Source organism: Mirounga leonina, unplaced genomic scaffold (genome assembly GCF_011800145.1).
Source record: "Mirounga leonina isolate KUSES-001 unplaced genomic scaffold, KU_Mleo_1.0 Mir_125, whole genome shotgun sequence".
In the NCBI taxonomy this organism is placed as follows: domain Eukaryota; kingdom Metazoa; phylum Chordata; class Mammalia; order Carnivora; family Phocidae; genus Mirounga; species Mirounga leonina.
The window spans coordinates 58,534,038-58,556,380 of NW_023270305.1; the positions used below are offsets into that span (position 1 = coordinate 58,534,038).

Here is a 22,343-nt window from a genome sequence, read left to right on the forward strand (position 1 = left end):
ATTTATTTATTTATTTATTTATTTATTTATTTATTTATTTATTTATTTATTTATGAGGGAGAGAGAGGTGGGGAGGACAGGAGGAGAAGTAGAGAGAGAATCTCAAGCAGGCTACACACCCAGCAAGGAGCCAATAGGGGGCTCAATCTCACAACCCTGAGATCATGACCTGAACCGAAACCAAGTCAGACGCTCAACCCCACTGAGCCACCCAGGCGGCCTCATTTTTTTTTCTTGATTACAAAAATACATGAATAATTCATGTTTGTTACAACAAATCAAACAATACGGAAACAGATAACGACAGAACCAATGCCTCCCCTGCCTGAGCTCCGTATCTTATTTAATCGTCACAACCACCAGGAGAAAAGTGAGGCAGAGAAAGGCTCAGAGCGTGCCGCAGTGTTTAAGAGGAAGAGCTGGGGGTTCTGACTGCCTGGATTCCTATCTTGACTTTGCCATTTACTATGTGTCTGTGAGCAAATTACTTATTATTTCTGCACCTCAGTTTCATATCTGTAAAATGGGGCTAATGATAGTACCTAGCTCAGAGGGTTCAGTGAGGACATAATGCACCAAAACAAAAATATTGCTGTTTCTAGAGAAAAAAAGATGTTAAGAGATTATTTAAAAATGACAGCTGAGAAGAAAACACCAGGCATTAGAACAACATTCTGTCCACCATTCTGTAACTAGTATAGGGTCTAAAAGAAGTCTTTAAAGCAGTTGGCAGTATTGGCTCAAAAAATATGCTCTTGCAATGATGGCACCATTGATGCACTTTGTTTTTTAAAGTCACGTTATTTTTTTTTTTTAAAGATCCCACAATATTTCAAATTTTCATAAATAAATTTTGATTTGCTATAGTATCATTTTTAATCATTACTTTTATCTCAATCAGGCTAGAATGATTACATTTAACATTTACATATTACAAACATTTTCTATGTCATGTTTTATACTGTATTTTTCCATCTTTCTAATGGCTCTGTAGACCCCTGGGCTGACCTCTGTCACCCCTGCCATCTGGCTCTGCCACCCTGGAGCCGGTCTGCCAGGCCAGCCCCCGACACAGACCTTCAGCCTCTCCCAGATCCATCAGGCACCGTCATGAGTATTTGCTCTCTCTGAGTGCTGCATTACTAGAAAATCATTAAATCACAATTATTGACTTTCCCAGAGTAAATCATTACCCACACTCTGGTAACTAAAATATTTTCACTCCACTTCTCTCTATTTATATACTTTTTCTAAGAGGCCACAGAGAGATGACTGCTCCCTATAAAGCTACTTGGTTAATCACGCAAAGCCTCTTTCTCACCATTCCCTCTGCAAACACAGTTTCATGTGCTTTCTATGGGAAACTGAGGAAATGAACAAAGTGTGCAGCTCCCCCCTCCTCTACCCAACATTCTTTTCAGTCTTAAGCAAGTAACACGGTACTGAGGCCCTCAGCGTTCTATGCTGGATGGCCTAGCCCAAGGAACCATGGCTCTGCCAGATCAGTGGACAAACACACTTGTTTGAAGAATTCAGTCAAGAGTGAGAGATCCTTTTCAAAACAAGGACCAACTGCTCATTGAGATTTGAAGAGTCCAAGGGAAAGAAGATTATACAATTCACAGGCTCTCTTCATTCATCTTAAGTTTATCCGTTAAAAGAGCATGCTTTCCCTGTTTCCCAGGGAAGTCAAACACTCACAATTCTACGGTGTGCAGAACTGTGGTCACACTGTACTTCTCCTGAAAAGCCATCCTTCCTTCTTTCCTCATTTTTCTTCTTTTCTTCCTTCTCTTTTTCTCTTCTATCCCTCCCCATTCCCTCTTCCTCTCTTGTCACACCTCTGTCTCTGGTTGACTAGATGGTTCAGATATTTTGTATTATCTCTCTTTATTCCCCTTCCTAAAAAAAATTATATATATGTGTGTGTGTATATATATATGTATGTAGGTATATAGCCGAATGTTTCAAGTCCCAACTTAAAATCCTATTTTGTTCTTTTCAGTAGTTTCTAGTCCGTCTCCTCTAGGACACAAGCAGAATGAGAGACCCCAAGAGAAAATTACATTTCAAACTAAACTCAGTATGATCACTGCTCACTTTCCAATTAAAAAAAATAACATAAACATTCCTTATTTTTGATCAGCTAATGTATGTGTAACCTTCCTCTAGGCACTTTGAGAAAAAGAAAAATAGTAAAATACAGGGTCTGTGACATTGCAATTCTAAAGGTGTCTGCTTTCCCACTGATTTCAGCCAAAGGTGGCATTGCTATATAATTAACCTTGGCGCTAGAATACAGACCCAGCTTTAAATCCGTCATCAGTTTAGATCACCTAATGTCCTGCATTCATGCCACTCCAACTTCATTCCCCTCATTTCTTAATGATTTTAGCTCCTGGCTCCTTCTCACTGCTCTCTGATCTTACCGTTCTGCGATTTTAATATACACATCAGCGATCCTTCCCACGCTGGCCTCCTGGTTCATTGACCTCCTCCCCTGGAATGGCCTCACCCTCAGTCGGCCTCGTCCAAGCCCCACTTGGAAGGATGAGGATTCTGACCAATCCCTTGCAGTCCCCTCCCAGAACACTACGGCATCCTTCTAGCTCACTCTGGTACTTGGCCCCAGTGATCTTCAGTTCCCTGGGTCTTCCAGTGTATTGATCAGGCCACCATTTCACTGCCCCTCATCCCTGTATGTCCTCCACTCCTCCAGGCTTAAATTCTAAGATCAATTTTTGTCATCATTCTCTTGCCCTTCTTGCTTCAGCTCTAAATCTAACTCTGCTTTCTCATGCTGCGCCTGTACACTGAATGTAGCTGAAGAAAAATTCACAAGCAGGCTGATGGGCCTCACTTTAAATTCATGACCTTGAGCTCTCTCCTCAGAGTCCCACTGCCTCTTGCCTCATCCGCACTCAATTGATAATCTTGCTTTCCAAACTTGACTGGCAACACTGAAACAACCAGAAGAGAATTTCATAGATCCCACCACTTCTACCCACTGCCCAGCATACACACCCTCATCCTTTGCCTTCCTGCTGGTTCCCATGGGTGAACTTGTCATGCTCCTATAGACAGCCTCCTCCTCCACTTAGGTACCAGATTCTATCTGCTCTTATCTATTCAAGGACATCTATCCACTGATTCTCCTTCCTCTCCCCCACATCATTAATTTTTGCTCCCTACTAAATCACTGACATCAGCATGTACACATACTTCTTTTTGTCCCATTTTAAAAACATTTTCTTTGACCCACTTTCTCCACCAGCCATCATCCCACTTCTCTGAAGCAAAACTCCCCAAGAGTCATGTATTCTTGCTGCTTTCACTCTCTCCCTTTCCATTTCCTCTTAAACCCATTATAGCTAAGCTGTCACCCTCCCACTCTTCCAAAACTGTTCTTGTCAAGTGATGATCCCATTTCTCTATTTCCTTTTGGAGCAGATTCCTCAAAAGGATTGTCAATATTCACCGTCTCCAATTTCTTTCCTCTAATTCCTTTTAAAACCCATTCTAACCACCACTATTCCACTGAAAGTGCTCTTACTGAGTCACCAGTGACTCTTTTTGTTGTAAAATTCAATGGTCAATTCTCAGACTTCATTTTACTTGACCTGTCAGCACCATGTCACACAGTTGAACACTTTCCTTTATACCTCTGGCTGCCAGCACACTGCGCACTCTCATATTCCCTCCTACCTCACTGATCTCTCCTTAGTCGTCTTCTCCTTGACTGTGTAATTTTGGAGGCCCCAGGGCTTAGACTATCAATACTCACATTCTTGGTGATTTCATCCAGCTCTATGGCTTTAAATATCATGTATGCTGATTATTCCCAAATATGTAGCCCTGTCCCAGACCTCTTGTGAGCTCCAAATTCCTAATGCCTACTATCTCAACTCTGTTGTTCAACAGTGATTTTAAATTTAACTCATCCAAAAGCAAACTTCTGATTCCCCTGTGGAGAGTTGTCCCACCACGACCTTCCACTCTCTGCTTCTGGCAATTCCATCTTACCAGCTACTGAGGTCAAAATCCATGGAGTCATCCTTGACTTCTTTCTTTTTCTTATTTCCCCTATCCAATTCATTTCCCTATACCATTATAGGGCATCTACCATCCACCTCCCTTGCTACCACTTGATCTGGGAAATTTCTTTCACCTGGATTACTTTGATAGCCTTCTAAAAGATCTCCCTACATCTACTACTGCCCCCATCCAATCTATTCCTCATGCAAGAGCCACAGCGATCCATGCAAAACCTAAGTCAGATTCTGAGTTCTCTGTTCAAAATCCTGAAATGGCTTTCCATTTCACTAAGAGCAGAAACCAAACATCTTATAGTATCATATTAGACCCTACTTGATCTGGCCTCTCTCATTCAGTCTGCTCCAATCACATTGATCTCCTTGTTATTTCTCGAACACCCTAGGCATGCTCCCGTCTTAGGGCCTCCACTTGGCTCTTCTCTCTTCCTAGAATGCTGTTCTCTAGATTATCCACTAGCTAACTCTCTCATCTTCGAATCTCTGCCAAAATCTTACCTTTTCAATGAGACTTCCTCTGACCACCCTATTTAAAACTACTACTCCCCACTCCCAACCCCAGAACCCTCAATCCCCTTATTCAACTCTTACTGTTCCTTTTCCTTAACATTCATCACTTTCTGGTATGATTTACTGTTTACTTGTTATTGTTTTTCTCCTCTGTTACAAACTCCAAGAGGGAAGAAATCTTTGTTCTATTTACCAGTATATCCTAAGGGCCTAGAAGAGTGCCAGGTATACCACAGGTACACAATAAATATTTAATGTTTAGTAGGTTAAGTATTCCTTAAAGGTATGGTAGTATTTGTCTCAAGACCATTTCAGCCTCATGCTGTTTTTGTGGTAAGATTCTTTTCAAACTTTTGATTCAATTTATTTATTGTTTCTATGTCTATTTAGGTTTTGTATTGCATTTCAGTGTGAATAAGTTATACATGCCATGAATATATTTCATCCTGGTTTGAAAATGCACTGGCATAAAAGTTGTCCAACATGCTCTCTCATATTTCTTTAGATCACTACTAAAGATCTAACTTATGATTATATATTTCATTCCAAGTACTGTTAACTCATTCTCTCTCCTTTTACTGTTAATCTTTGGTTGATACTCTACTGTCATTCATTTTTCTCTTCTTACAGTCCTCATTACCTTTTCTCTACTTTCTTTGGCCTAACTCTGCTGGTCTTTTACACATTACTCAAGTTATACTCTTTGATGAGTGATATAGTGCTCACCAGTACTTCTAGTTTCCTTCGTCCAGGCTCAGGGGACAGTAACACTTACCTGACCTTTTGAAGCTGGGCAAGGCCATCTGACTGGCTCTGGCCAATGATATATGCCACATGCCACTTTTGATGGAAACATTTAATGCATGGGGAAGTGATGGTCTTTTCAATAGACAGTGTCTGGTCAATTCAATAGTCATATGGAAAAAACAAATCTTGACTCCTCTCATACCATTCGCAAAAGCCAATTTCAGATCGATTGTAGTTATAAAAGTGAAAGATCTTAGAGAGGGAAGATTTCTTAAACAGCACAAAGAGCCCTAATCTAAAGGGGAAAATGATAAATTGGAATACATTACAATTTACAACTTTTGTTCATCCAAAGACATCCTTAATATAGAGAAAAGCAACTCAGAAAGGGAGACGATATTTGCAAGACACCTTTCTGAAAACAGATTTGCATCTAGCACTTGTAAAGGATTCCTATAAATCAATAAGAAAAATATGGAATACTCAATAGAAAAATGGGAGAAGACTCAGACACTTCATAAAGAGGATATCAAAATGGCCCCAAAACACATGAAAAGGTTTTCACTTTGTTACACATTAGGTAAATGCAACTTAAAACCACCATGTGATACCACCACACACCGACAAGCAAATAAGAAGGATGACAGAAGTTATGGAAACAGACGGTCATGAGACTGACCCATGGAGAGCCTGGAAGCAGCCTCTGGGCAACTGCTAGCAGCCTGAAAAAATGGCTTTCAGTGTGAAGAGCCACATGGCCCTGTTGGGAACAAGGGCCTAGAAATCCAGGGCTCAGGGAGGCTGGGGTCTGAAGTGATGACGGGCAAAGGCCAAGGAAATAAAGACTGAGGGTGTGCCATCTTCCCAGGAGCAGTAGATGAGGAGGAGGGGGCTGAAGTGGTGGAGCAGAAGCCAGGAGGTAAAGAAATGGAAATGGTGAAGGAAAATATGGTGGTAAATGAGGTGAAGGTCAAGGCAGGTCCCTGGTCCCTGAACGTGGATGCCCACGCGAGCTCCCTGGAGGCCATCCAACTAGAAGTGGAGACTGAATGCTCAGGCTGACAGAGCCGTACTACAGTTACAGCACAAGTGTGGTCAGGTATGTCAACACTTCCTAGAGCAGAGGAACTGCATTGTTCAGAATATCCCCAGCTTCTGGGTCAGTGCCTTTTGGAACCATCGATAGCTGTCCACCCTGATTAGAGGCCAAGAAGCAGATATGTTAAGGTACATAGCCAATTTGGAGACACCCTAGGGTGGGCTTCAAGTTCTAGTTCTTTCAAAGAAACCCACAGTGCAGAAACAAGCTGATTGTCGAGGAATATGTCAGATCATCCGACCAAGTGGAGCCTCTTGCCACTCCAATCATAGGGCACCCAGGCCATGAACTCTAGTCTTCCATTCATAGGAATCGAGACGTCACCTGCAGCTTCTTCAGTTGGTTTTCAGACCACAACCTTCCAGAGCCTGACACAATTGCTGAGATTATCAAAGAGGACCTCTGACCAAATCCACTTGAATACTGCCTATTGTGTGAAGGGGCCCATAGAGTTAGACTCTGCCAGATAAGGAAGCCAATGGGGATCCCTCTGGGTTCCAATCTGGTTAACCTCTGCCCTTGGAAGTACTCCCATACAAGATCCCCTACCACTTCCTGCTGGACCTGTGCCTTGGCAACAGCACTGGGTATGCCTATTACTCTTTGTGTACTGATCTTTCTGCACCCTGCTTCCTTTGAAAACTCACTCTCTCAACTGCAGGATTGAGACCTTCATGGCTGTTCTGCATTAACATTACATGCTCTGTGGCACGGTTCACACTCTTCTAAGTCAAACAAATGATGCTATACACTGCACTGTCTTTATCTATAATGCTTGCACCCTGTTTGTTCCCAGGACCTCTAGTCTGGTTACTACCACCTGGATTTCTAGCTTTGTTCAGGAGCCTGTTGTTTTGTTTTTTAATTTTAATGTATTTTTAAATTTAAATTCAATTAATCAACATATAATGTATTATTAGTTTCAGAGATAGAGGTCAGTGATTCATCAGTCTTAACACCCAGTGCTCATGATATCATGTGTCCTCAAAAGCCTGTTTGACACACTCTGCTCATCACTGTGGACAACTGCTGGGCATTAATCAAGCCCAGGGTGAACGGCAGTGTACCACTTGTTCCTATGTGATGTATCCAACTCCATTGGTCTTCCTGCCCTTCCAGTCACTGAGTGCTGCCTGCTCCTGGCTATACACCCCCCTTGGGCTGCTGCCTGATGGATGTACAATTTCCAGACCACTGTCAGCTCCACTTTGTTTTTGATCAACCCTGATCTTCAGAAGTGTTGGTAGACCTAGGTTCCCTGCCAGCCCAGAAAAGGCATTCCTATTTCTCCCCTCAAAGACCTTAATTCCACACCACCACAACCATCACTCAGGCACTACTGACTGGCTGGCTGTGGTTGAGTGGACAAGTTAGAGCCAATTCACATAGCAAGGATAACAGTAATGTCTTTGGTGAGAAAGTTTTCTTAGCCTCGCCCAGTGAATTCATACAAAATGTAGGGACTCTGATTGGCCTCCTTTCTTCGTCCTCAACATGATCAAGTGTCAGAGGTGCCAGGGTGGTGTACTCTTTCTCTTTCTCCTCCTCCTCTCCTTCTGTTTCTCATCCCTCTTTCATATCTCTTCTACCTCTTTTTAAAAGTAGTAGCGCCCCCTCAGGGCACCTGGGTGGCTCAGATGGTTAAGCGTCTGCCTTCGGCTCAGGTCATGATCCCAGGGTCCTGGGATGGAGTCCTGCATCGGGCTCTCTGCTCCTTGGGAGCCTGCTTCTCCCTCTGCCTCTCTCTCTCTCTCTCTGTCTCTCATGAATAAATAAATAAAATCTTTAAAAAAAAAAAAAAAGTAGTAGCGCCCCCTCAAAAAAAAAAAAAAGGTAGCCCAGACTCATCTGCAGAAGCAGGCTCTTTAGTTTAATCTAGCTCTCTTGTCATCTCCAGAGGCAGAGCGGGTGTCCTTTCAAGGAAACTTCGGGAGCTCTTATTGCCCCTCTGCGCTCTTCCAACCCCTCCCTCCCTTAGCAATGACTACAGGGCTCAAAGGAAGACCAGTCCACAGGGAAGGAAAAGTGTTTCCAGTTCAGAATGGATGAAAGGAACCAAAGAGATTGTGGTTGGTGCCCTAAGCAGGGAAAACTGAATGAAAGGCCAGATGCAGGACTGAGTCTGAAATGCAGGGCCTAGAATTAAGACCGGGTCAACTGTGAGCCTGCAAGGACAACTTGCTCTGGGAGTGGTGATGGGAGGAGGAATACTGTTCTCAGGACTGGCCTGGGAGAACTGCAGGTTGCTGAAGCGTTAACTCTGTTGCCTTGCAAAGGGTTCTCTAAAGAAAAACAGTGCCATGTTGACTGTTTTCTCTCTTGTCTTCATGTGATCTTGTTTATGTGGAAGATTAATACAATACTACTGTGCCCTTAATTTCACTAGTATTTAGTAAAATCTATTACTTTCTCTGCTTCTGCTTACTGGGAAGATTTGGCAGTATAGATTTTATTTTCAATTGGGAACATTTGGAAGAATATCCATCTCTTTCCTGTATACCATGGAGAGTTCTGTGAATATTCTTAACAGTTTCACCTTGTTTCCGTTAAAATTATCTTTAGAAATGCAATTTGAATAACTTGGTCTTGTCAGAAGCTGAAGACTTCAGAAATTGTTGTCTTCATGGAAAAATTCCCTAACAAAAAATTTGTGGCTCTGATTGTCTTGACAATTTACCCTGGTAACAGCTTAGTCATTGATGTATCTCTTTTTCTAAATAGCAAAATGACTTGTGAGATTGCTCTGTAAAATTGGAAGGGTACCATTGGCATATTTATCTTTATTTATACACATTATGGCAAAATCAAAGCATGTCAGCCTGAAAAAACAGTTAAACTAAAAAGATGGAAAATAAAAAGGGTGGAAAGTACACAGAGAAACCAGAATGGTAGAAGAGTAGCCTGATACGAATACTTTAGACAACTGTTTGGCAGGCTCTATGCACACCCTCTGATCCAGCTCTGGGAATATTCCCAACAGAAATGCATATATGTATTCACAAAGACCTGCATAGAAATGTTTTTAACAGCACAATTCTACTAGCTAACACTGGGAACTGCCCCAATATTCACCACTGGTTGAAAAAATAAACAAGCTTTAAATATTCACACCATGGAATACTGTGAGAAATAAAGAACTATGCCTACATGTAGTAATATGAATGAATCTCACAAACATGATGTTGGATAGAAGAAGCCAGACTCAAGAGTATGTGCTATATAATTCCATTTCTGTATGAAGTTTAAGAACAGGTGCACTTGACCTATGGTGGTAGAAGTCCAAACAGTCATCACTACCAAGAACAGTGAAGATTCTGGTATCTGACCCCCTACTTACAAACTTAGCATGTTATCCTGCCTAGTTAGCAGATGCTGAGTCAGAGACAAAGGACCTTACAGCTCAACAGCCAGTGTCAGTATTTCTACCCATCTCTTGAGCCCTTTGAAAACTCTTAATCTGCAGCATGACGAAAGCCACGTGACACCTGCACACACAGTGGGCTGCGTTAGAGGAGAGGTACCCTGGCCTGAAGGAAAGTGAATCCTTGGGCGCCTGGGTGGCTCAGTCGTTAAGCGTCTGCCTTCGGCTCAGGTCATGGTCCCAGGGTCCTGGGATTGAGTCCCACATCGGGCTCCCTGCTCCACGGGAAGCGTGCTTCTCCCTCTCCCATTCCCCCTGCTTCTGTTCCTGCTCTCTCTCTCTCTCTGTCAAATAAATAAATAAAATCTTAAAAAAAAAAAAAATTATTAAAAAAAAAAAGTGAATCCTTTATAATGGGAATTAAGCATGTCTGCCCTTTGCTTTGAAGGCAGACATTATCTTTATTATACTGAACAGCAAGGAAACCTGTACTTTGCCCCATAGGAGACAAAATCTCTACTTTTTCAAGGCTGTAAGCAAACCTGCCCTTTGCTCTGGAGGGAAACACCATTTCTGTCTTCCAAGGCTATTCACGGATATCCTTGAAAAGATACTCTGAACCAAGGCAGTTAGTGTTTCTGCTTCCAAAAGTGCAGAAACATCAGAGACCCATGATAATTATCTTCCAACAGTTTTGGAGGGTGGGTACCTATTGACTGGAAGGGACTATGATGGTGGATTCTAAAGGACTGGAGATGTCCTATGTCTTAATCTGGGTGCTGGATACCTGGGTGTATTCAATTTGTGAAACTTCACTGAGTTGTATACCTGTGAAACACACTGCTATATGTATATTATCCTTTAATGAAATACACCTGAGAAAAGCAAAAAAATAGAAATCCAAAGTAAACTAAGGAAAATAAAACAATAGAAAAAATTAAAAACAACAAAACAAAACCTGATCATTTTTCTGGAACCTCTACACTAGAAAATGACTGGCCAATTCAAAAGTATGTTTCAGATCTTTTTGGGTAGGCAATGATTCCATATCTGAGAATTCTAATGGGTTCATTTTCTGTGTCACATTCAAATGGCTAAAATCCATTTTCTAAGGATAAAAGTACTCAATTATCTAGGTATGGGCCATCAACTTTTAGTATGTTTACTGAACCTGTTCATTTTGTCAACTGACTTTTATCAGAGTTTTTCACTTATAAACAGTTCATTAATCATGGCTTGTGATAGTTCATTTCTTTTTCCATCGTGGTAAGTGCACTCTTTAATCCTTACCACATATTTCATCCACCTCCCCTCTGGTGAACCATCAGTTTGTTCCCTATATTTAAGAGTCTGTTTCTTGGTTTGTCTTTTTTTTCCTTTGCCTGTTTGTTCTGTTTCTTAAATTCCACATATGAGTGAAATCATCATATGGCATTTGTCTTTCTCTGACTTATTTTGCTTAGCATTATACTCTGTAACTCCATCCATGTCACTGCAAATGGCAAGATTCATTCTTTTTTATGGCTGAATAATATTCCATTGTATATACATACCACCATCTTCTTTATCCATTCATCAGTTGAGGGACACTTGGGCCATTTCCATAATTTGGCTATTGTAAATAATGCTGCAATAAACATACAGGTGCATGTATCCCTTTGAATTAGTGTTTTTGGATTTGGGGGGTAAATACCCAGCAGTCCAATTACTGGATCATAGAGTAGTTCTGTTTTAATCTTTTAAGTAACCTCCATACTCTTTTCCACAGTGGCCACACTAGTTTGCATTCCCACCAACTGTGCAAGAGGATTCCTTTTTCTCCACATCCTCATCAATCCTTGTTTTTTTGTTTTTTTAAGTCATTCTGACAGGTGTGAGGTGATATCACATTGTAGTTTTGATTTGTATTTCCCTGATGATGGGTGATGTTCAGCATCTTTTCATGTGTATGTTGGCTATCTGGATGCCTTCTTTGGGGAAATGTCTGATCATGTCTTCTGCCCATTTTTAATTGGATTATTCATTTTTTGTGTGTTGTGTTTTATAATTTCTTTATATATTATAGATATTAACCCTTTATTGGATATGTCATTTGCCAATATCTTCTCCCATTCCATAAGTTGCCTTTTAATTTTATTGATTGTTTCCTTCTGCAGAAGCTTTTTATTTTAATGTTGTCTCAATAGTTTATTTTTCCTTTTATTTCCCTTGCCTTAGGGGATATACCTAGAAAGATGTTGCTATAGTCGATGTCAGAGATATTACTGCCTATGTTTTCTTCAAGGATTTTTATGGCTTCAAGTCTCACATTTAGTTCTTTAATCCGTTTTGAGTTTATTTTTGTGTATGGTGTAAAAAAGTGGTCTAGTTTCATTATTTTGCATGTATATGTCCAATTTTCCCAACACCATTTGTTGAAGAGACTGTCTTTTTCTAATTGTTTACTCTTTCTCTTTCCTCTTTTGTCAAAGATTAATTGACCATATAATTATGGGTTTATTTCTGGGTTTTTTATTCTGTTCCATTGATCTATGTGGCTACTTTTATGTCAGTACCATACTGTTTTAATTATTACCACTTTGTAATGTAAGTTGAAATCTGGAATTGTGATACCTCCAGTTTTGTTTTTCTTTTTCAAGATTGCTTTGGCTATTCAGGGTCTTCTGTGATTCCATACAAATTTTAGGATTCTTTGTTCTAGTTCTATGAAAAATGTTGGTATTTTGGGAGGGATTGCATTAAATCTGTGTATTTCTTTGGATAGTATGGACATTGTAACACTATTCATTCTTCCAATCCATAAGTATGGAATGTCTTTCCATTTCTTTGTGCCATCTTCAATTTCTTTCATCAGCATTTTATAGTTTTCAGAGTACAGGTCTTTCATCTCTTTGGTTAAATTTATCCCTAGATATTTTATTGGTTTTGGTGTAATTTTAAGTGACATTGTTTTCTTAATTTCACTTTCTGCTGCTTCATTATTAGTGTATAGGAATGCAACAGATTTCTGTACATTGATTTTGTATTCCACAGTTTTACTGAATTTGTCAGTTCTAGTAGTTTTTTGGTGGGGTCTTTAGGGTTTTCTATATATAATATCATGTCATCTACAAACAGTGAAAATTTTACTTGTTCCTGACCAATTTGGATGCCTTTTTCTTGTCTGATTGCTGTAGCTAGGACTTCTAGTACTATGTTGAATAAAAGCAGTAAGAGTAGACATCCTTGTCTTATTCCTGACCTTAGGGGAAAAGCTCTCAGGTTTTTCCTATTGAACATGATGTTCACTGTGGGTTTTGCATATAAAGCCTTTAATATGTTATGTTCCCTCTAGAGCTACTTTGTTGAGAGATTTTATCATGAATGGATGTTGTACTTTGTCAAATGCTGTTTCTGCATCTATTGAAATGATATGATTTTTATCCTTTTTTTTTTTTTAAAGATTTTATCTATTTACTTGACAGAGTTAGCAAGAGCAGGAACACAAGTGGGGGAGTGGGAGGGGGAGAAGCAGGGAGCCCGATGTGGGGCTCGATCCCAGGACCCTGCGACCATGACCTGAGCTGAAGGCAGACGCTTAATGACTGAGCCACCCAGGCGCCCCTATCCTTTCTCTTATTGATAAGATATATCACATTGATTGATTTGAGAATATTGAACCACACTTGCATCCTGGGAATAAGTCCCACTTGATCATGGTGAATGATTTTTTGAATGTATTGTTGGATTTGGTTTGCTAGTATTTTGTTGAGGATTTTTGCATCCATATTTATCAGAGATATTGGCCTGTAGTTCTTTTTTTGAGGTGTCTTTATCTGGTTTTGATATCAGGGTGATACTGGTCTCATAGAATGAATTTGGAAGTTTTCCTTCCTCTTGTACTTTTTGGAATAGTTTGAGAAGAATAGATATTAACTCTTCTTTAAATGTTTGGTAGAATTTGCCTGTGAAGCCGTTGGATCCTGGACTTTCATTGGTTGGGAGCTTTTTGATGACCGATTCAATTTCATTGCTGGTAATCAGTTTGTTCGAATTTTCTATTTCTTCCTGATTTAGTATTTGGAAGATTATATGTTTCTAGGAATTTATCCATATCTTCTAAGTTGTCCAATTTGTTGGCATATAATTTTTCATAACATTCTCTTACAGTTGTTTGTATTTCTGGTGTTATTTCTCCTCTTTTTTTTGCCTTTGTTTTTGTTTATTTGGGTCCTCTTTTTTTTTTTATGAGGTGATAGTTCATTTCAAAGTTCAGCTCTGCCAGCCAAATAAATAAAACCTGTGTATAATTTAGTTCTATTGTTCAGCAATAGATGATGCTATTCTCAGGATGGGCCCCATTATGTACTTGCTCATTAGGATGGTCTTTATTAAAGTTTCATAGCCTTTCTTTTCAGGGCTCCCTCTTTGAGGTATAAGTATTTCAATTGATAATTAAGAGTTAAGAACAGTTTTAAGCCACACCTTTGGCACATTCCATAGAAGACTGTCATTAATAACAAAATCTTCTGTTAAAAATGTAAAGAAAAAATTTGGTTTGGCTTATTTGAGCAAAATTTTTCCATTTCTGTATATAACAAGGTATTGTAGATAATAAAAATAGTTCAGTGTTGAAAATGTAGATTTCTTTTTTACATAAGGGATACAAAAACTTTTAATAATAAACAAGATTAACTTATTGCCTTTGAAGCATAAGGTAGAAATTAGGCTTTTCACAATGCCTACTATCAATTCATATCACACATTATAATTTTAAATGGCATCCATTTGGATGGCTTGCCCTGTGTTTTCCAATGGCAAAATTTTCTCTTTGCTACTAGTAGCTAGAAGCATAGGGCATATAGGACACTTTGATTCATGTAAAGGTGTCCAAAATTCAAGTTTAGTCTGTCTTACCATGATGGATAGGGATGAGAAAGGTGATAGCTGGGATTTTTGAATCTCGCATTAAACAAGGGTCCAGAGCATTAAACTAATAGTGCACCGAGTTAGAGGTGGGGGCACCTTGGTTCTAGGGGACTCTGCCCTAAATTGTAGGCAAATCCCTTAATTCCAAAGATAGTTCTATTCATCTTCTAAATCTGTAGATTTATCTGCCCCTTAAAAATAAATTTTCCAGAAAGTTCTATGCCTTTGCCTGGCTTGCATTCTCTGTACTTTTCCTGGGTAACCTTAGCCACTGTCATAGCTTCTGTCATCACCTTTGAAAAAAGGACTGTGAAATTGCAATCTTCAACCCTTACTCTAGATCAGGGTCTGATATGTCCATTTGTACAATGTTTTCAAAATTGCTCTATTCCCTCTGATCTGGGTTTCACTACAACATCTCTTGCTACATTACTGGAAATCTCTAGACTGCCTCTCCTAAATCTTTCTTTTCCCAACATTCACCCTATTGACAAAGTGATCAAGTCCTTTTTGCCCAGAAATCCTTGTCAGCACACCACTGCCTGCAGAACATAGTCCCAACACCTTGCTACTGCACTTAAGGTCAGTTACAATGAAGCCCCCACCCAATAATCTTGCTGGATCCCACGCATAGGGCTCATGCACTGTCCTGCTTCTGTGCCTTTCCCTCATCTTAGATTTTCTTCCCTCCCTCCTTACCTATGGAAATCCTATCAAAATTCAATTCAAATGCCATCTCTTCAAAAAAAAAACTAAACATCCCAAACCCCCTACCTCCTGCAGCATACACTTTGTAGGCACTTATTTCATACAAACTTATACTGTAGTTCTTTATATATGTTACTTGGTTATATAGGTCTTCATTACTCAATTTTAAGTTATTTAAGGGCCAAGATCATGTTTTAGTTATCTTTTTCTTCTGTAATGGATAAGACACTGTGCCGTCCTCAAGTAGCCTAGAGTCTAGCACAGGAGACAATATACAGTGTGAGAAATGCTAAAATAAGAACAAGCACAGAATGCCATGGGACCACATGAGAACAGTGTTTCCCCAAGCTGAAGTTAAGGAGTGTCAGGGAAGGCTTATATTATTATAAGAAGTGGCTTTCAAGTTCCTTTGTAGACACCATACTAGACTATAAGCTTCTTCAGAGATTTATCTTTTTATCTCTGTATCTGTAGGGATACATATTTTATGTCTAGCACAAAATAGACACTCCAAAATTAATGAATGTGTCAAAAAAAAGATGCCCAAGTCATTTATAGTTCTAAATGTGTAGAGTGAATCATATTAGTCCTTTGTACTTTTTTATCCTACTTATCAGATGGTCAATAAATAATAATTGGCTAATGAAAACCTCATAAAAAAGTTAATGACTTATTTTTTAGGCTTGAGGTTTTAGGTAAGTTTTAACTGGCATAGCTACCCAAATAAGTCCTAAGAAAGAAGAGCCAGAGCAGAGACTTCAGTCAAATCATTACATATACCTTAATTCCAAGTCTCAGAGAGGATGAGAGAAAATACGAGGATAGAACTGAATCACTGTACTAATGACTTTGGTTAGAAGATGTTTATGAACTTTATGTAAATCCAAAGCTTGATTCATGGTAATATGATCTACTTGTAATTATTTTCAATGATGATGATTTTGGTAAAATAAGCAATATATTTTGCAGGTTTCTGTTATTAGAATAAGTTGATTTGAGGGGCAGCAGCTCCTGCCCATGAGTCCTGTCCCCGTGCTTTAATAAACCACCATTAAAAAAAAAAAGAAGAAAGAAAGGAGTATATGTGGATAAATGAGCTGTTTTGAAATTACAGGTCCAAATGGTATCAAAACTGTGATATTTGCTCCTTAATCTCTAAATTCATCTAAGTTAAAAAGAAAACAGACCTTATTACAGTCCTTAACAATAGACTATACTAATAATAGCTCTCATTTATTAAGTCCCTACATCATGGTACCACTGTGCTAAGCATTTTATGTGCATTATTCTCTTAATTTTCATACAACCCTACAAGGTATTCCTGTTCCCATTTTGCAAATGAGGAAAATGGGGCTCAGTTGAGATACTTGTGTTTGGTCACTCACCAAGGTAGTAGTAAAGCCAGGATTCAAACCCAAGTCTGACTCCAGAGTCTCATAACTGTATAGGGATAGAAATCTTATCTTTTGTTTTATAGTAGAAAATTATTAATCAAGATAATCTGCCAATGGTTTAGATTTTTCCCATTTGTGTACAAAATTTTTTAGTATATAAAACATTTACTAATTTTGATGATTAATGAAAATTCCAACAACAAAGGATAAGTGTAAAATCAGAAGAACAGTACTAACAATACATTATCATTTGTTTTTCCTTTAACGATTATCAACCATATTATGACCTAATGTCTTCTGAAATCTGAATACCACCCACAAATGACTTTAAGATATAATGGCATTTACGGCACATCTACTGTTGGTTCAAGTCACTTTGCTAAAGGCACTGTCACAGCTGTATCATATTTTTAGATATTCAGGTGACTCCAACAAGCTTTCTGTCCCTAAGTAAACAGCAGGATTTGGAAGACAATGCACTTTGTCCAGGAAGACCAAATAACAGAGGTCTTTTCGGGTGGGGAAGGGATTATGTCACTGTCTAGAAATCTTTGATAAACTTGGCTCCCCAGCAATGGCAGGCTGGGGAAGGAACGCACAGCCAAGCAACACATGTGAGGTCCCAGAAATGTGATACAAAGAGAAGTGTAAAATGGAAAAATCTCAAGGACAAAGCACAATGGAAGAGAAAAATAGTGTAAGAGAAATTTTCAATATTAGTTGTATATACCCAAAAGAACACTGGTGTGAGACCGAAGAGACTGTGATTTTTAGTTCTAGCTTGTTTTTCAATCTAATTTTGGGACTTCTGGCAAGGGGAGTGTAATCTCCCTATGGTTGGAATTTATTACTCATGATGAGAGGGAGGTGGACTAGAAAGTCTTTAAGTTTCCTTTTAGAGCTTTGATCCTATCATGCTAGGGAGGCTGCAGATACACATCCCTGGGGCTTTACTACTACTTAGAAATATGGTTGAATATTATACCACACACATAGACTCAAAATGGTTGAAAGACCTTAATGTGAGACAGGAATCCATCAAAATCCTAAAGGAGAACACAGGCAGCAACCTCTTCGACCTCAGCCACAGCAACTTCCTAGAAACATCGCCAAAGGCAAGGGAAGCAAGGGCAAAAATGAACTATTGGGACTTCATCAAGATAAGAAGCTTTTGCACAGCAAAGGAAACAGTCAACAAAACCAAAAGACAACTGACAAAATGGGAGAAGATATTTGCAAATGACATACCAGATAAAGGGCTAGTATCCAAAATCTATAAAGAACTTATCAAACTCAACACCCAAAGAACAAATGATCCAATCAAGAAATGGGCAGAAGACATGAACAGACATTTCTGCAAAGAAGACATCCAAATGGCCAACAGACACATGAAAAAGTGCTCAACATCACACGGCACCAGGGAAATCCAAATCAAAACCTCAATGAGATACCACCTCACACCAGTCAGAATGGCTAAAATTAACAAGTCAGGAAATGACAGATGTTGGCAGGGATGTGGAGAAAGGGGAACCCTCCTACACTGTTGGTGGGAATGCAAGCTGGTACAGCCACTCTGGAAAACAGTATGAAGGTTCCTCAAAAAGGTGAAAATAGAGCTACCCTATGACCCAGCAACTGCACTACTGGGTATTTACCCCAAAGATACAAATGTAGGGATCCGAAGGGGTACGTGCAGCCCGATGTTTATAGCAGCAATATCCACAATAGCCAAACTATGGAAACAGCCAAGATGTCCATCGACAGATGAATGGATAAAGAAGATATGGTATATATATACAATGGAATATTATGCAGCCATCAAAAGGAATGAGATCTTGCCATTTGCAACGATGTGGGTGGAACTGGAGGGTGTTATGCTGAGCGAAATAAGTCAATCAGAGAAAGACATGTATCACATGACCTCACTGATATGAGGAATTCTTAATCTCAGGAAACAAACAGGGTTGCTGGAGTGGAGGGGGGTGGGAGGGATGGGGTGGCCGGGTGATAGACATTGGGGAGGGTATGTGCTATGGTGAGCACTGTGAATTGTGTAAGACTGTTGAATCATAGACCTGTACCTCTGAAACAAATAATACATCATATGTTAAAAAAAAAAGAAGAAGATAGCAGGAGGGGAAGAATGAAGGGAGGGAAATCAGAGGGGGAGATGAACCATGAGAGACGATGGACTCTGAAAAACAAACTGAGGGCTCTAGAAGGGGCGGGGGTGGGAGGATGGGTTAGCCTGGTGATGGGTATTAAAGAGGGCACATTCTACATGGAGCACTGGGTGTTATACACAAACAATGAATCATGGAACACTACATCAAAAACTAATGATGTAAATGTATGGTGATTAACATAATAAAAAATTTTTTAAATGAATTTAATAAAGCAGAAATAAATGGGTATCTTCTTAACTTGATAAAATATACCTTGGCCCCAAAGTGACCACTGTGCTTCCTGGGCAACAGTAGAGGTATTCCCACTCAAGTAAGGAACAAAGAAGGACATTCACATTCACTTGTCACCACTATTACTTAACAGTACTTGATGTTAGACAATACAGTTAATAAGAGAAAATAAGTAGAGATACAGAAATGTAGAGAAGGAAATAAAAATATCACCATTTGTTATTGTGGGAAACCTGAGATATTCAACTGAAAAAGTACTATAAACAAAAAAAATTAATAAAGTAACATGATATAGAATTACTAGAGAGAGATCAGTAAATTTCAGGTGAACAAACACAGCAAATTAGAAGAGGAAATGAAGGAAGAAAGGATGTAAGTAAAGGATGAAATATCTAAGAAAAATAACTTTAGAAATATTTAAGATTTACAAATACACAAAGACGTGTAGAAAAGAAATGGCATAACAAGTTCTTAGATAGGAAGTATCAAACTCAAAGTGATCAGTTCTTCCTAAGAAAAATTTAAAAGTTATTATAATTAAAATAAACAAGTCCAAAAATTGAGGAAGGGTCAGAGAGAGACAAATTCTAAAGTACATTAAAAAACAATAACAACAATTTGAAGGAAATTCCCCAAAAAAAGAGTAGAAATGTGGGGGTGCCTGGCTGGCTCAGTCAGTAGAGCATGCAACTCCTGATCTTGGGGTCGTGAGTTCAAGCCCTACATTTGGGGTAGAAGTCACCTAAAAAAAAAAAAAAAAAAAAAAAAAGCAGAAATGAGGGGATGTATTCCTAATACTTACTATAAATTAACGTAAAGCTGCAATAATTAAAAGTGTAATCTTGACACGATAATAGATGAATCAATGGAATGCAAACGGAAATCTAGAAATAGGCCCTACTGCATACAGAACTTGGTGTAGGATAAACATGGTATCTGAAATCATTGAGGAAAAGACAACTCAAAAAACTCTAAAAACTGGAGAGACATTTTTAGTAAAATTAATTTGGATTTATGCCTCATAATGTACACCAGGTGAATTTCAAAGAATATTTAAATTTTTAAAAATGAAATAAAAAAAACTAGAAGAACACAAAAGGGGATTTCTTTATTAACTTGGAATGGGGAAGACTTTCTCTTATTTGAAGTCTGGAGACATTAAGGAAAAAATTGATACATACATAAAGGATAATAGTGATAAATAAATGTAGTTCATGAAAAAAATTTAAAATCTACATGGTCAACATCCATTCATGACAAAAACTCTTAACCAATTAGGCACAGAAGGAACATATTTCAACATAATAAAGGCCATATATGACAAGCCCTCAGCTAACATCATTCAATGGTGAAAAGGATGAAAGCTTTTACTCTAAGTTCGGAAACAAGACAAAGGTATGGACTCTCACTACTCCTATTCAACAGAGTACTAGAAGTCCTAGCTAGAGCATCGGGGCAGGCGGGGGGGGGGGCGGGGGGAGAGAAGAAGAGAAGAAAAAGAAATAAAAGGTATCAGAATTGGGAAAGAAGAAGTAAAAATGTCTCTATTTGTAGACAGCACAATTTTATTTTAGTAAATCCTAAAGACTGAACCAAATTGTTAGATCTAATAAATGAATTCAGTAAAGTTGCAGGATACAAAGTAAACAAAACCACTAGCATTTCTATATACTAACAACAAAATTTCTGAAAAAAAAATAAATCCATTTACAAAAGCATCAAAAACAATAAATACTTAGGAATGAATTTAACTAAGGAGATGAAGGATTTCAATGCTGAAAACTCTAAGATACTGATGAAAAAAATCAAATAAAACATGAATAAATGGAAAGGTATCCCCTGTTCATGGGTTGGAAGAATATCATTAAAATATCAATGCTACCAAAAGCAATCTATAGACTTAGTGCAATCTCTATCATGAGTCCAATGGTAGTTTTTACAGAAGTTAAAAAAAAAAAAAAAGAAACTAAAATTTGTATGGAACCACAAAAGACCATCCCCCAAATAGCCAAAGAAATTCTGAGAAAGAAAAACAAAGCAGGAGGCCTCACACCCCTGATTTCAAGCTATACTATAAAGTTATAGTCACTAAAACAGTATAAAAACAGACAAATAGACCAAATGGAACAGAATCAAGAGCCCAGAAAGAAACCCAAGCATAGTCACTCAAATAATATTTGACAAAGGAGCCAAAAATACTCAATGGAGAAAAGACAGTCTCTTCAATAAATGGTGCTAGGATCATTGGATATTCACCTGTTAAAGAATGAAATTGGACCCATATCTTACACCAAAAAATTAACTCAAAATGGATTAAAGACTTAAGTGTAAGACCTGAAACCATAAAACTCATAGAAGAAAAGAGAGACAAAGCTCCTTATCATAGGTCTTGATGATTTTTTAGATACAATACCTAAAGCACAAGCAACAAAATAAAAGTGGAACTACATCAAACTAAAAAGCTTCCACACAGCAGGAGAAACCATCAACAAAATGAAAAGACATCCTATGGAATGAGAAAAAATATTTGCAAACCGTGTATGTGAAAAGGGGTTAATACCTAAAACATATAAGGAAATCGAGTCCCAGGATGCTAATAAAAACACATAACCCAATTAAGAAATGAGTAAAGGACCTAAATAGACATTTCTCCAAATCCAAAGAAGATAAACAGGTACATGAAATGATGCTTAACATCACTAGTCATTAGGGAAATGCAAATTAAAACCATGATGAGGTATCACCTCACGCCTGTTAGAATAGTCATCATCAAGAAGACAAGGGATAACACAAATGCTGGTGTGGATCTGGAACAAAGGCCATCCTTGTGCACTGTTGGTGGGATTGTAGATTGGTACAGTCACGATGGAAAAGAGTATGAAAGATGCTCTAAAATACAAGTACCATATGATCCAGCAATTCCACTTTGATGAATGTATTCACAGGTAACAAAAATACTAACTTGAAAATATATCTGCACCCCCATATTCCTATCAGTATTACTTACAATAGCTACCACATGGAAAGAACCCAAGTGACCACTGATGGATGAATGGATAAAGAAGTTGTGCTATATACATACAATGGAACATTATTAAGCCATAAAAAAAAAAACCCACAAAGACATCCTGCCATTTGTGATAATAT

At 38.6% G+C, this 22,343-nt stretch overlaps 2 protein-coding genes across 7 annotated transcripts in view; one reads left to right on the forward strand and one right to left on the reverse strand.

The window, feature by feature from the left end:
* The window catches only part of ACYP2 (acylphosphatase 2), a 168,390-nt gene that overhangs the window by 45,667 nt on the left and 100,380 nt on the right, over positions 1 to 22,343 (reverse strand). The window lies entirely within an intron of this gene.
* Positions 5,844 to 7,285, forward strand: TSPYL6 (TSPY like 6). Its single transcript, XM_035000517.1, is given in 4 exon segments — positions 5,844 to 5,889; positions 6,178 to 6,355; positions 6,357 to 6,551; positions 6,553 to 7,285. Coding segments are annotated over 4 exon segments (942 nt in total). The 3' UTR covers positions 7,076 to 7,285.